The sequence below is a fragment of the Falco cherrug genome (assembly GCF_023634085.1).
Source record: "Falco cherrug isolate bFalChe1 chromosome W unlocalized genomic scaffold, bFalChe1.pri SUPER_W_unloc_1, whole genome shotgun sequence".
Lineage (NCBI taxonomy): Eukaryota > Metazoa > Chordata > Aves > Falconiformes > Falconidae > Falco > Falco cherrug.
This window is the reverse complement of record NW_026599288.1, coordinates 10,372,217-10,387,740: the sequence shown is the minus strand read 5'-3', so window position 1 is coordinate 10,387,740 and position 15,524 is coordinate 10,372,217. Positions and strand designations below refer to the sequence as shown.

The window sequence follows — 15,524 nt, the reverse complement described above, 5'->3', positions numbered from 1 at the left end:
TAGGGAGAAGGATTCTCCTGGCTGGACACGGAAAGCTCTCTGGTAGACAGGGAGAGTTTGTCCCCAGGACCACCCATGCATGGCACCAGCTGAAGTCTTATTTCCCAGATGGCTCAAGTGCCCTATTAAGATGATTTCAGAAAACAGGATGAGGCAGATGCGAGGAAGCTCTAGGAGTGCCTTGCTGACCAGGGCCTGTGGTGATGAGAGCTGTGTAGGAGGAACATACCCCACATAACTGAGCATAGCTAAGGTGGACCTGCCAGGCCTGCTCCCACTGGCTGACCCACCGCCGCTCCCTGACCCAACTCACCGCCCCAGGCTGGCAGCAAGGGGCCGCAGAAACGACTATATACCCTAGGCCACCCCATCCGGCTGCCCCCAGCGGGGCTCGTGCAGCGCCCCGGCGGTGCCGCGCGCGGCGCCAGAGGGTGCTGCGGTGCCGGCGGCTGCCTCGCCGGGCCCTGGCGCTGCGGCCATGTCCGGCGCCGGTTTGAAAGTGCGGCAGCAGAGGAGCGGGTTGTATATAAAGGCTGACAGACTAAAACAACTGCTTTAGTTGATTAGTCTCCTTTGTTTCTTATCTTCTTCGTCGTGCTGATGAGCCCAGGTGGTAGCGTGGAGCGAACCGGCCTGGTGGATCCGTTCCCATCGCTGCACTAGCGCCACTGAGGTCGCCATTTTTACCTCCTCCCAGACCCTCCCGGCTGGGCTCGCCGTGCCGCGGAGGGAAGGCGCTTCGCCGGCGGCAGCAGACAGTGTACGGAGCTTAGCTGCGGCAGGGGAGTCGGCCGGGAGGGCGAAGACACACTAGCGCCGTTCCTGCCCGTTGCGTATGACCGCCCGGTCGTCGCCAGTTTCCTCCATTGATTTTGTCTCCGTCCTCCTCTTGGAGGGGTCCCAAGCGCCGTGGGGAGGGGGCACGGGACTCCCGAAAGGAGGGGAAGAAGGTGCTGAGGAGAAGCGGACAAAGAGAGGCTGCCACTGCGGACAGTGGTGAGTAACCGGGACAGGGATTTGGGTTGCCCCGTCAGCCCAGTCGGCGGTTTTACCACCCCCTCCTTCCCCCGTGAGCCCGAGGAGAGGCCTGCCTGCCATCAGGGGTACCACTGGGGCTGGATTGGGCCGGGGGGTGTGAAGCAGGTACCTGCGGCCGGCGGCGAGTCGGGCTGTGCCTCGGGCACCAGAACTGGGCACTCCCTTTTCCCTTGGACCGGGGGGCTTGGGTTTCTGCCGGCTCCCCGCCCGCGGAGCGAAGCAGGGGGGCAGCCCTGGCAATCTCTCCCCGTGGAGTCCCCAGCCTGCAGGCGGCAGCTCTTTACCGATGAGCCCACTGGTATCTTCCGTACTACAAGGCCTTAGCCCTGCGGCTGGGCTGGGCGAGGAGCGACGGCGGAGCGGCCGAGGCCCAGGTGAGGCGTTATGAGAACAGCCTCCTTGCAGGGGTACCTACCCTCAGAACAGGTAGGGTCTTTGTCAGCAGTGCGGTGAGCAATACTGTTGAGTCGTTTTAAAAACTGTTCTCTTAGGACACTCTTAAAACCAAAAGTAATCCCCCGCCTCCTACCCACCCCACTCGCCTCCTGCTCCCGCTCCCGTTTCACTACCCTATGTCACATGAGATTATCTTAAAACTTCACATTTTAAAATAATCTCGGATAGTTGTCATCTGTAAAGTCAACCTACCAGAATTCATTTCCCTCCCATACAAAATGTGTAATGGTTCACATAAATGTACAAAAATAGACATAGTAAAATAGACGCAGCTCAGTCCAGCGCATAAATGTTTCATCTTTACCAAGCACAGTGAATCTTTTGAAATGTAATTTATGTCCAAGGAGCAATGTCTCAATCACGCTGAAAATTAAACTGATTTGAAGAATCAGTCAGCAATATACAGGCAAGCGGAGGTTATCTTTATTCAGCAGCGCCGGGTGCATGGGGGATCGCTCCACCAAAGTCATGCACACCGAGGGGACTTTTCAGTCCCCCCTTTATACAAGCAACTCATACCTATTCATTAGTTTTCCAAGAAATCGTTTACATATTCATTACAATTCTGAGAATTCATTTACATATCTCGTGCCTGCGCAATGTCCTTGAGGAGTTGTCTCTACGCAGACTCTATTCCTCAGCGGCCATGTTTAAAGTCTCCATCTTCGCCACGTTGCATGTACAACAGGAATCTAAGACCAAATGTCCCTTCTAAAGATAACCAACCCAAGGACTTAGCAGTCTGTGCATCCGTCATGTGGCAATAAGGGTCCTTGGACATCTCCTGACTTTTAACTAAACATAGGTGCGTCATCCTTTACATAAGTGGTACAGCATTCACTGTTCATTCCCCCCTTTTCTAACAGCTATTGTAAATTCTTTTACAAATACAGAAAATCATCATATCTTATGATCATTCTTTGACAGCACCAAACAAAACGTTGAAGTAATATACATATTAATATTCCTAAAACTACTATAATAAGTATTATAACAAAAGCATGCTTTAACCATTCTAAATTAGGTAACCACGAAGTCAGTTTGTTCCATATAGCTTCAAAACTGCATGAGAAATTGTATTTAGTAATTTCATGCAAAATCTGAACCTTGTTCCATATCTTATGGATGTCTGTTTCAATTTGATTACTTTGGTCTATGTATACATAACAACTTTGATTTATTATCATACATACTCCTCCTTCCTTTAAGGTAATTAAGTCTAGGGCCATTCTGTTTTGAATTACCACCTTACTCAAAGATTTTACTTTCTGGTTCAATCAGCTGATTGCATCTGTCGTTAGATTAAACATTTGTTCAATTTCTGCAGACATGTTTACTACAGTCTTTTCTAATTTACTAACTCCTAACCATGGGATAAACCCCCTAACAAAACTGTGGTATCCAGTATGTCTCACAACAATGGGGTTTTCACTTCTCTTAACACGTCTCCAGACATTATGATAGATTCCTGGAGGTGGAGACATTTGGTTATAAATTCGATCTTGGGTGGTTAAGTATCCTATGGTACACATACCTGACCATCCTGGGGGAAGTTGTTTCCTGCTAAATCCATCCCCACATAACCACCAATAACCTTGGGGAAGTTTGCAAGGTCCATGTGTTGCAGTTAAATTTGCTCCTAAGAATCTCCCTGCTTTATACCAGCCATAAGCCCAATTAGCATCTTGTCCTGATGGATTGTGACCTTGTAATTGGGTATTATTACAAAAATCTATTACTGTTATGTTTCTAATTTGATCCACGTTCCAATTTCCTACATAGATGGTAGTCTTATTTATCCAATAATCATTCCATCCATCAGATTGTGATCAAGTGTTTTGCCCTGGATTCCCAGGGCATGGTCCTCCTGTTTTACTTCGAGCTTTCCAATGGCAGTTATTATCACTTTTCATAAATACTGTGGTGGTTAGGTTTAATATTTGTAAATCAAATCTAGGACCCAACTTATACGTTTTGTCATCATATAGACAGTATCCTTTACCATTGCCTGGCTTTTTCCAAAAGTCTGGCCATGTAGGCCGTTTGCCATCTAGAGAATTCCAGTTTTGGGAGGCCACCCCATACAGGGGTGTTACCAGGCCTCCCTTAGGAAGAGAGGTACATATCCAACATTCCTTAGCTTTCAAAACTGCAATGTATCCTCTTTATATATTCCATTATTTTTTAAATAATACACTTAAATGGTTGACATTTAGCTATGAGGCTGAAGGTTGAATCTGAAAATAAATTCTGTTGTTTGTTCAGTATCCTTTTAGATCACAACTTTTGTCTTCTATTGTATATAGCAAATTTATCTTCTTTTATAAGAGTTATATCTCTTTATAGAGATGTATTGTTTTTACACATTGTTTCTGTTTAGAATAAGTCTTTGAAAATATGCAAAAGCACAGCATAAGCATGAAACTGTAAATACATTACAAGACTGTCCAATTCTGTGTTTACATAGTCTGAACAGCTATTTAAAGCTATTATACACTGCAAAACTTCTCACTATACAGTTTCAATTTCCATACCATCCTTTCTGTTGAGCATACTTACAGGTCATATTCTGCTAGAGGCAATTTGAAAACATCAAATACTTCCTTATTCTTCATTAAGTAAACTGAATGCAAGTAGGATACAAAGCACTGAAAGGAAAATAAAAGTATTATACAAAAAAAGAAATTATTAATTCAGTTACCAACACATGAAACTAACATTCTGCTGTTGCTCTAAATACAAAGTAGAATTCTACCATTAAATGTTCTAACATTGATTTCAAACTGAAATTCTTTTAACTAATACCCATCATCCAAAATTTCAGTACTACAGAAGTGATGTGTCTTCAAGTATTCAAGTATTTCATTAAAAGCACATTAATTGGCTGAATTTACCAGTGGTATGTCATTTTATTTTCACTAGAAAGAAAATATAGCAAATTAGTCATAAGGAAACATTATTGGGTTTTTTCTACCAGTTTTTCTGAATGTTGTTATGCTATGATGACATCTGAATTACATGGAAGCAAGATGACACTGTATTGCTATCAGTCTGAGGTGTCCTGACTTAATCTTGGCCACTAACAGAAGTGATTCAACTCAATGTAGCTGTCTTTCACTGTAGCCTAGAAAAATTCACATTACCTTGCATTTGCCATCAGCTAACCACATACACGCAGTCAGTGAATGCAACTCAGCTGACCAACAGAAATTCACTATACAACATTTACTAAAACAAGTCCAATCTTGAAGTTTCAATTAATCCCAGACTTTCACTATAGAAAACTGGAAGCACTGCATAACAGAATAACTAACTTAATCTTGTGTTATTTTTTCCCTCCATCCTTCCCAAAAGGAAAGATTCTTTTTCTTCTATTAGGCATCTTCTCATCTTCTTTCATTTACATAGTCTATTTCTGCCTATCATCAGCTCATTTCTTAAAATAACCATTTCTATCATCGCTGATAGTACTAGATAAATCTAATTACAGTTTATTCCTTTTCAAACTGCAGTAAAAGAAAAAAAGCTAAAAAACCCACTTTATAAAATTTCATAGCTCTTTCTTGCTGCCAAAGCAGGGTGATGTTCTGATAAATTACATTCATTAGTCAGTAAGTTGCATTGTTTTTTCCAATGTAGTAGTCTGTGGTTTTTGTTTTGGGGCATCAGTTGAGAGAAGTCAAATCAGCCACCTATTCCTCTTTTTATTCACTAAGGGCATTCTGAGATGGCCTCTTGTGGTCTGACGTGTAATACTACAAACTTATTTTTTCTTTTCTCCCCCTCCCCCCCATCTAAAAATGATTCTTTAAATCTATTAAGCAAGAATTCAGAGTAGTTCGTATCACTAGTACAAGCACTTGCTGATACATGGGCTTAATCTGATCTCCCAATAGTGCTGTAAAATAACATGTGATGTTATCCATAGAGAGTATTACAGAGACATACAGAGTATTTAAGATACAAATGTATGAAATATGTTTCACTCAGACATAAAGGTTTGTCTTGCCTTTCCATGGCTACATCTCACCATCTAGTAGCAGCAAAATCTGCACATTCCTTTGTTAGCATCTAGAGGCAGCAAATCTGGAAGTAAACAAACTTTTACAACATCTGCAGTTTAAAAACTCTTTGCATGTTTACTGGTTCTTTTATTTAAATATTGTGTTGTAAATGAAGCATGGGTTGCTTTGGTGTTTGGTGGTGGGTTTTTTTCAAAAGATAAAGTTGCTGAAGATTTGAGAGTAAAACAATTTCTAACTCTCTAAAAGCTGATGCCAGAATGTTTCTGATGCTGTTCTTTTTTAACAACTGTGTCTTTCATCTCCCTGCTAGAAATAACAAAGAAAAGCAGAAGAAAACAAACAAACAAAAGAAAATGTGTTCTTAAGTTAATTTAATACTGTTGATTTACCACAGACTTAATTTAGAAGAGTCTTGGCTAGTGTGAAACCACTACAAAAAAACCATATAAGTATACGCAAACTTTTTCCCCCCAGTTTAAAAAGTTTGACGTAAAAACTATTCACACAGCACATGTATGCAGCAAAAATTAACTACCCAAAATAATAGCAACAATACAACATAAAAACTGTAATATTTTAAGAATCAGAAAAGATCCTTACGCTTCTGTCATTTGTAGCCTAATTTCTGACACATGCCAAAACTCCTGATGACTTGGAGAGATGAAGAGGCACATGATGGAAGGCAATAGTTGAAGCAACCACCAGATGGCTTGAAACATAAACTGTGCCTCATGCCACTGCCCAGAATACAATGGTTGCTTCCACCATTTTAAGCACATGGTGCTTGTCTTGGAAGGTTTATGGAAGTGTGATATAGTCAGTCTGCCAGGCCTCCCCATATTTATATTTCAGCCATCGTCCTCCATACCAGAGAGGCTTTAACCACATGGCTTGCTTAATTGCAGCACATGCTTCACATTCATGAATGACCTGTGTGATACTGTCCATGGTTAAGTCCACCTCTCGATCACAAGCCCATCTATAGGTTGCACCTCTTCCTTGATGGCCTGAAGTGTCATGGGCCCATCACGCTATAAGTAATTCACCCTTATGTTGCCAGTCCAGGTCCTCCTGTGCTACCTTAATCATAGCAGCCTGATCTATCTGCTGTTTCTTTTGATGTTCTTTAGTGGCCCGACTCTTGGGTATGTGAGCATCTATGTGATGTACCTTTACAACCGGGTTCTCCACCCAAGTAGCAATATCTTGCCACAATGCGACAGCCCAAATGGGTTTACCTCTGTGCTGCCTGTTACTCTGCTTCCACAACTGCAACCACCCCCACAGGGCATTTGCCACCATCCATGAGTCAGTATAGAGGCAAAGTATTGGCCATTTTAGTTGTTCAGCAATGTCTAAAGCCAGCTGCTTTCACCTCTGCAAACTGGCTCGATTCACCTTCTCCTTCAGCAGTTTCTGTGACTTGTCATAGGGGGGGCTCCATACAGCCGCCTTCCACCTCCGATGCTTTCCTACAATATGACAGGACCCATCAGTAAACAAGGCATATTGCTGTTCATTTTCTGCCAATTTATTATATAGTAGGGCCTCTTCAGCATGCATCACCTTATGTGGTGACAATCTGAAATCTTTGCCTTCTGGCCAGTCCGTGATCACTTCCAAGATTCCTGGATGACTGGGATTTCCTATTCAAGGTCACTGTGTGATCAGTGTGACCCACTTGCTCCATGTATCATCAGTTGCGTGATGTGTAGAGAAGACCCTCCCTTTAAACATCCAGCCCAGCACTGGTAACTGGGGTGCCAGGAGGAGCTGCGCTTCAGTACCAATCACTTCCAAAGCAGCTCAAACCCTTTCATAAGCTGCCAATATCTCTTTTTCAGTTGGAATATAGTGGGCCTTGGATCCTCTGTATCCCCAACTCCAAAAGCCCAAGGGTCGACCTCGAGATTCCCCTGGTGCTTTCTGTCAGAGGCTCCAGGTAAGGCCATTCTCCCTGGCTGTAGTGTAGAGCACAGTTTTTACATCTTGCCCTGTCCAGACTGGCCCAAGCACTACTGCTTGAACTATCACCTGTTTTATCTGTTCAAAGGCTTGTCATTGCTCAGGGCCCCATTTAAAATCTTTCTTCTTCTGGGTGACTTGACAGAGAGAGCTTATAATCAGACTGTAGTTTGGAATGTGCATTCTCCAAATGTCTAAGAAAGCCTTTGTTTCTTTCTTATTAATTGGTGGAGATGTTGCTGTTATTTTGTTGATCGCATCCACTGGGATTTCTCGACATCCACCTTGACATTTTATTCCCAAAAACTTGGTCTCCTGTGCCGGTCCCTTGACCTTACTTTCTTTTATGGCAAAACTGTCTTTCAGAAGGATTTGGACTATTTTCTTCCTTTTCTTAAAAGTTTCTGCTGTTGCATTGCCCCACATGGTGATGTCATCAATGTATTGCAGCTGTTCCAGAGCTTCACCCTTCTCCAGTGCAGCCTGGATCAGTCCATGGCAGATGGCAGGGCTGTTTCCACCCCTGGGGCAGTCGATTCCAGGTGTATCGGATGCCCCTCCAAGTGAAAGCGACCTGTAGTCTGCACTCCACAGCCAAAAGGATTGAGAAAAATGCATTTGCGATATCAGTGGTGGCATATCACTTGGCTGCCTTTGTTTGCAGTTCATATTGAAGTTCTAGCATGTCTGGCACGGCAGCACTCAGCGATGGTGTGAATTATTTCAGGCCACAATAGTCTACTGTTAGTCTCCATTCTCCATTAGACTTTTGCACTGGCCATATGGGGCTGTTAAAGGGTGAGGGGGTCCTGCTGATCACTCCTTGACTCTCCAGTCAGTGAATCAGCTTATGGATGGGAATCCCTGAGTCTTGTTTCGTGCAATATTGCTGCCAGTGCACCACTGTGGTAGTGATCGGCACAGTACTTGTTCTTCTTCGACCTTCAGCAACCCCATAACAGAAGGATCCTCCAAGAGACCAGGAAAGGTAGAGAGCTGCTCAGTTTCCTCCATCTCCAAGGCAGCTATACCGCAAGACCACCAGTACCCTTCTGGTTCTTTGAAATACCCTCTCCTGAGATGACAGCCTATGCCAAGGATACATGGAGCCTCTGGGCCAGTCACAATGGGGTGCTTTTGCCGCTCATTCCCAGTCAGGCTTATTTCAGGCTCCAATACAGTTAGCTGTTGGGTTCCCCCCGTCACTCCAGAAATACTAATGGGTTCTGCCTCTTTATAGCTTGATGGCATTAGGGTACACTGTGCACTGGTGTCTAATAGAGCTTTATCCTCCTGTGGAACTAATGTGCCAGGCCATCGGATCCACACAATCCAGTAAACCTGGTTGTTCCTCTCCTCCACCTGGCTGGAGGCAGGGCCTCTCTAGTCCTGGTCATAGGATTCTCTACTTATTCTTGTAAAAACAGATTAGATTTCCTTTCCATAGGATCAGGAGTAAGGTCAGCTCTCCCACTCTCTCTGGGAAACTGCCCACTGGAGACTGGAGCAGCAGCTTTCCTGGAATAACTCCTGGTTTTGTTTTTCTTTGCAATTCACTTACCCGTGTCTCTTGGGTTGAATTAGGTTTTCCATCCCACTTCCTCATGTCCTCTCCATAGTACCACAGATAAAAAACCACAGGGTACCCTGTGGTGTGTACCTTCTATATATTCTCTCTGGAGCAAAAGTACACCTGTTGTTAATAGCTGAAATGTAGGTCTGTACAGTGGGGATTAGGATCTATCCTTGTCGAGTTGCTGGACCAATTTCTCCACAGCTGAGACAAGGGAGGAAGAGAGATTGTCTTCATATTCTCAGAGTTGGTGAGCCACTTCACCATCAGTGCCGCTTCATCTCCATCTCATCTACTGCTAATGAGTTGGCATATGATGGTGTGCTCCATACAAATGTCTTTCACATGGGTCATGTGCATTGGACTTCTATGGGTATCTGTGTTTTGTTCATGTCATAGTAAGTCACCTCTAGCATGTCTAATTCCCTCAGGTACTGGATACCTCTCTCTGTTGCAGACCACTTGCCTGGGCGTCATATAACATCTTCTTTGTAAGGATACCTGTCTTTCATGTTTGACAGGAGTTGTCTCCAGAGGCCGGTGACCTGTGTTCCTCTTCCAGTTGCCTTGTCAATGTCCCCTTCCCTAGAAAGAAATTCCAGCTGCTTGGCTTCCCTACCCTCTAATTCCAAACTATTAGCCCCATTATCCCAGCCTCGGAGCAGTCTCACCTGGACAACAGCTGAAATCTTTCCGCATATCCCACAGCTCACTCAGGGATAGGGATTGAGTCGTTCCCTCTTTTTCTGCCGTGTGGATAACTGGCTAGCTGAAAAGGGTCACATAGACATAGTCCAGCTGGCTGGACAAAAATGCACATCGCTCTCAGCTTATCTGAAGTAAAGCAAAAATACACTGTCCTTGGCTGTCCTTGTTACACAATAACAGGAAGATTTCGGTGGGAAAAGAATGTTGCAGGTGGGAACAGATAACTACAGAAGAGAAACAAGGGGCGGGCTTGGTATTTAGGCAACTAACCAATAATGAGCTTAACTTTTGTAATATGTATGAGCTAATTATAAGAAGGCATAAAAGGTGACTGTAAGAGACAATAAACGAAGTCTGCTGATCACTCATATTGAGTGACTGTGTCTTCCCTCCGTCGCAACACTGCCGCTTACTCTTGTTCCTGTGATGGTCCTGCTTCCTCCTTTACTAAACGAGATGTTTTTTGTGTCCATTTCTTCTTGTGTATAGGGGCAACTGATATCAACACAGGTTGGTCCTCTGGTTCAGCTGCATCACCCATCACTAAGGTTGGAGTAGTAGTGCCAGTCACTGGGTTTTGAGTAGGTGCAGTACCTGTTTCCAAAGTTTGAATAACTACAGTGCTTGTTGTGGGGACTGATGTAGCTGCAGTGCCTGTTGCTGGGGTTTGAGTAGCTGCAGTGCCTGTCACAGGAATTCAAGTAGTCACAGTAATCAGCCAGCTCTTTCAGTATCCTGGGATGAATCCCTTCGGGCCCCATAGACTTATGTGCATCCAACTGGAGCAATGTCTCGAACAAGTTCAGAGTGGGCTGGGAGTTTATCATCCCCCCAGTCACGGTGTTTCAACACAGGGCTTCAGGGGTCTCAGGACTCATCATCGGTGTTAAAGACAGAGGTGAAGAAGGCATTAAATGTTTCTTCTTTGTCTACATCCCTGTTTATGAGGTGACTGACCTCATCAAGTAACAGACCAATGTGATCTCTGATAGTCTTTTTGATATTATCATATTTTTAAAAGCCCTTTTTGTTGTCCTTCACAGTGCTGGCCAGCTTGAACTGTAGTTGAGCTTTGGCTGCACTAATTTTCTCCCTACAGTGGTGAACAGCATCTCTGTAGTCCTCCCATGTTGCCTGCCCTTGCTTCCAGTGTCTATACACTTTCCTTTTCTACCTAAGTTCTAGAAGAAGATCCCTGCTCAGCCAAGCTGGCCTGCCCTGCTTGCTTGACTTCTGACACTGGAATTGCCTGCTCCTGTGCTTTTAAGAGATGTCTCTTAAAAAAAGAAATGTGCGTGGCTTGTTTGCTCTTGTCTCTCCACTCTGTAGTTCAAAATATTATCAAGGAATCACTGGTGTGGGTGGCTGTCTGTGAGTATGAGATTCTGTATCTTTCTTTCTGATGTAATATGCTTCTTTCTTTTCAGGTTCACATAACGCTAGGGATCAAAGAAGCACATGTAACACTTATGTGGTGCTTGGACCAGTCTTCTGAAAGAAGACTCCAAAATAAATTATCTTCAACCTGTTTATCCTGGAACTGACTTTTCTTTGGAAAAAAGCTCAACAGAGAAACTTTTCACACTGGAACCATTATAAATAAATCTATTTAAAGAACTTGCTACCTGGAGACACTTTTGCAGAGATTGAGTCCTGCATTTCATCTGTGTTTGCACTTCAGACTGTAAACAATGAGTGAGTTCTGGTTGTGTTTCAACTGTTGTATTGCAGAACAGCCTCAGCCTGTAAGTATGAGTATTAGAACTGTTTTGTGTATTAATTCAATACATTGTTCAATTTTTCTTTTTTTTGTTTTTTTTTGTTTTAGCTTCTTAAATTAGTGCTGTTGGACTAAGCCTAGTGAGAATTAAGAAATTAACTATCATCTTGGTTTAGCTGTGAAAGAAGAGTCTGGTCTAGACTTTTGTAGAGATTTTCCTATCTTTAATCATAAATCTGTCTGAAGTCTTTGAAAAGAGCCTTTATATGTTTGCACTGTAGAGAGGGAGAAAGGAAGGTGAAGGGGAGGGTGAGAGTGAGGAGGACCTAAACTGTTGCTCTAACATCTGCCAAAAAGCAGGTGGAAATCTGGAAATGTCATGATGTCTGATACTGTTTAAGGCTTATTTTCTTATGTGGTTGGACAGTGGTGAAGGAAGGAAATATTTCTGTTAAGAGATATAGGATAAAATCTATTCTCCTCTGCATTTCATAGAATTCATTTAAATGAAGTTAGAGAGGGCGGGCAAGAGGGACAGTGGCAGAACAAGGAGGCAGACAGATGAGAGAGCAGTGGCAGGCGGGAGGGAAGGAGCACAAGTCAGAGAGCAGGCAAGAGTGAGTGAGCAGGTGAGAGTGAGTGGGAGTGAGTGAGAGAGGGAACAAGGAGGAGGGAGCACAGGGGAATGAGCCTGTGAGTGCAAACGGGGGGAATGGGAGCACAAGAGAAAGCGTGGGTGCTTGTGAGGGCAAGCAAGCAAGGGCATGAGAGAGTGAGAGCTAGAGAACGAGCTGAAGCAGAAGTGAGAGCAGGAGAGAGTGCAAGTGCACAAGCAGGGGAGCACAGGTGAGCGATTACGAGCGAGTGAGACCAAGAGTGAGCAGGAGAGTGAGCATGCGGTGGGAAGAGGGTATGGTTGTGTGAGATCAAGAGTGGGGGAGGGAGCAAGTGCAACCAAGAGATTGGGAGTGTGAGAGGGAGGATGGGAGCAAGGGGATGAGAGAGTGGGGGCAAGAGATTGACAGTGAATGGGGTGAGTGGGCGAGCAAGTAAGTGAGCGGGAGGGTGAGAGGGTGCAAGTGAGCAGGAGGGCAAGGACAAGTGAGAGTAAGGGAGAGGGAGGGCATGAGGGTGGGCGGGAGGGTGAGTAGGAGGGTGCAGGTGGGCAAGAGGGCAAGGGAGGGTGAGAAGGAAGGTGAGGGCAAGCAAGAGAGTGAGGGTGAGAGGGAGATGGCGAACAAGAGAGAAAGGGCAAAGAAGCAAGGGGGTAAGTGAGAATTAGGAGACAATCACAAGGGAGCAGAGGGGCACGAGGGGTGAGGGGATCAGGAGGGCGGTGAGGGGTTAAACAGGGGCAAGTGGGAAAGGAGGTGATTGGGAGCAAGGAGGCAGGTGAGAAGTGAAGCGAGTGGGCAAGGAGGTGGGCAAGGGGGTGAGCCGGGGCAAGGAGGCAAGCAACAGGGGTGAGCTGAGTGGGGATGAGAAACCAAACAAGACCAAGGGGCGAGGGGGCAAGGAGGTGAGTGTGAGGAGATGGACTGAGGGGAAGAGGTGAACATGAGGAGGTGAGCATGGGGTGACAAGTGCTAGGTGATGAATGCAGAAGGGAGAGGAACAAGGAGAGCACAAAGAAGAGAATGAGGGAGAAAGAAAGGCGATGAATGTGAGAAGACAAGCTGGAATGAGAGAAGAAAATGAGCACGTACTGGAGAGTGAGGGAGGGGGGCTGAGTAATGAGAAAGAGCGAGGCAGCGAGAGCAAGAGACCAGGAGGCAGCGGGCAAGAAGAGGCAGAAAAAGAGTGCAAGCAAAAGAGGAAGAGAGGGAATGTTAGACAGCAAAAGCAAGTGAGACAGCAGTTGTGAGACAGAATGACTGCGAGTCACCAGGGGCAAGAGAGTGAAATTGAGTGAGATGGCAAGTGCAAGACTGAGTAAGAGAGGGTGAGAGAGAGAGCGCGAACATGAGACAGCAAGTGTGAGACAGCATGCAAGAGGAGGTGAGCACAAGTGAGAGACAGTGAGCAAGTATGAGACTGTAGGAGTGAGCATGATTTGTCAAAACAGTGAGTGTGATGAGCACACTTAAGTGAGCATGAGACATGGAGAGAAAGCTAGTGATCACTAGATGGAACAAGAGTGAGGCAGCAAGAGTGTGACAGTCACAACTGTGAGACAGTGCAACTGCAAGTAAGTGCAAGCAGGTGAGAGAGAAAATGAGTGCAAGGTGTCATTAGCATGTGTGAGAACAAGTGCAAGATTATGGGAGCAGGCATGGGATGGCAGGCGACAGTGAGTGCGAGACAGTGAGAGCAAGTGAGTGTGAGTGAGCCAGAGAAAGATAGATATGGAGGAAGAGAGCAAGTGCCACAGATTATGCTCAGTGTTCTTGCTCAGACTGAGAGAAACTAAGAGACTGAATGACTGAGAGACAGACAGATGGGGGGGGGCGCACAGAGATAAACAGGGAAATGGAGTGAGACAAAATTCAGAGATGGAGACAGGTGGAGAGATGTGGCAAATGAAGAGACGGGACGTAGCTTGATGCAAGCAAGATGTCAATTTATTGTACACAATCACGAGTTTATATATGTTTTCAGAAGCTGCGCGCTTTAAACAGATTGGTTCTTTAAGCTAAGCATTACATACTAGGCAATCTCTGATTGGTGGTTAACTACAAACAAAGGACACTAAGTTTTTACAGTCATCAATTAACAGCAAGGTGTTACCTCTCCTTGGCTCCACCAGTTCCCTTATCTTTTCTCGGCATGACTCATCCTGTTGATTGTTATCTATTCACATTCCTTGTCCTCCCGGGGTTTGTGGCCTACAAGCTGGAGCACATCCCTTTCAGCTAACTGATTGGTACTTATGGTCCTGATTTCCAGGCCCCCTCCTGCATCTCCCCCTTCTTGTTTTTGAGCAATCGAAATCCAGTTTGTTTTAAACATGCGTTCTCGTTGTAAGCATTGAAACAAACAAGGAACACATAATACTAAAACCAACAATACTGTCAATACCATCAGTGCTCCTTTGATTATATTTTGTAACCAGCCCCCTAACCCAAGGCTTGAAAGCCAGTCCGTTAACCCGTTCTCAGTCTTTATACCCTGTACATTTTTTCTCAAGTCAGCAAGCTGCTTATGAATAGAGTTTGAGTGATCAGTCAAATTCATGCAACACTTTCCATAGTGCTGTTCACTATAGGCTACTCTCTACTGTTCATGCTGTTTCCTTATCTTCTAGAGGTGAGATCACATTCCTCCTTTGTTTCTGTCTCATCCTAGTTTTTCTTCTCATACTCCCTCAAAGTTATTTACCTCTTTGCTGCAGGATCGCAGCTGCACATCGTCAAAGCAAGGCCAAAGCTGCACATTATCAATGTCAAAACAACCCACTGTCTCTGTTCCATACAATTCTCCAATTTCTCCTTTTTGTTTTTGAACAGCTAGTACCAGGTTTGCCATGTTCTGCAGGGCCCTTGCAAACATGATGGCAACCAAGGCAATAGCAAACAAACAATACTGCCAATTGAGTGAATGGATGCCAAAAAGGCTGACATTTTCTCAGATTTTGATAACATGTTGCTGCAATGGGGCGCGTAAAATCCATTCAGCACATACCATCAAAATCCTCATAGCCATGTCCTTGAGCCAACAACAAAAAGCAGTGGCAATTTTTGACTCGCATTCTTAACTGCCTAACAAAGAAGGTGATTTAACTCTAATGCTTTCCCTGCAGTTACTCCGGATAAGCGCACCTTCCCATCATAGCCTCCTACTACATTAGCATCTACATAAAGACAATTATCAACATTCAAATTGCAAACAATATCAACTTTTTTTGGATTAACATTATACAGAGGTAATCAATTATCCCAAATATCAAGGCTTTCAGTAAGATTCTTCATTCCCCACATACATTCACTTTTTTGCAACAATGTCTGCAAGTCAGTTTCAAGGAAGGGCACACCAAACAAGAACTGGTTCAGTCAAAAAGTTCAAAACATAGCATGCTTCATACTTTCTCTGAACGTGCCTC

General features: G+C 44.6%; 1 protein-coding gene across 1 annotated transcript in view; it reads left to right on the top strand.

Annotated features, from left to right (window-relative positions):
- The first annotated feature begins 416 nt into the window (after positions 1-416).
- Positions 417-15,524, top strand: part of LOC129734929 (CDC42 small effector protein 2-like) — a 60,873-nt gene continuing 45,765 nt past the window's right edge. The window contains exons 1-2 of the mRNA XM_055700353.1: positions 417-996; positions 11,193-11,510. Coding sequence (XP_055556328.1) covers positions 11,457-11,510 — 54 coding nt within the window. The 5' untranslated portion in view covers positions 417-996; positions 11,193-11,456. The remainder of the gene's footprint in view (positions 997-11,192; positions 11,511-15,524) is intronic.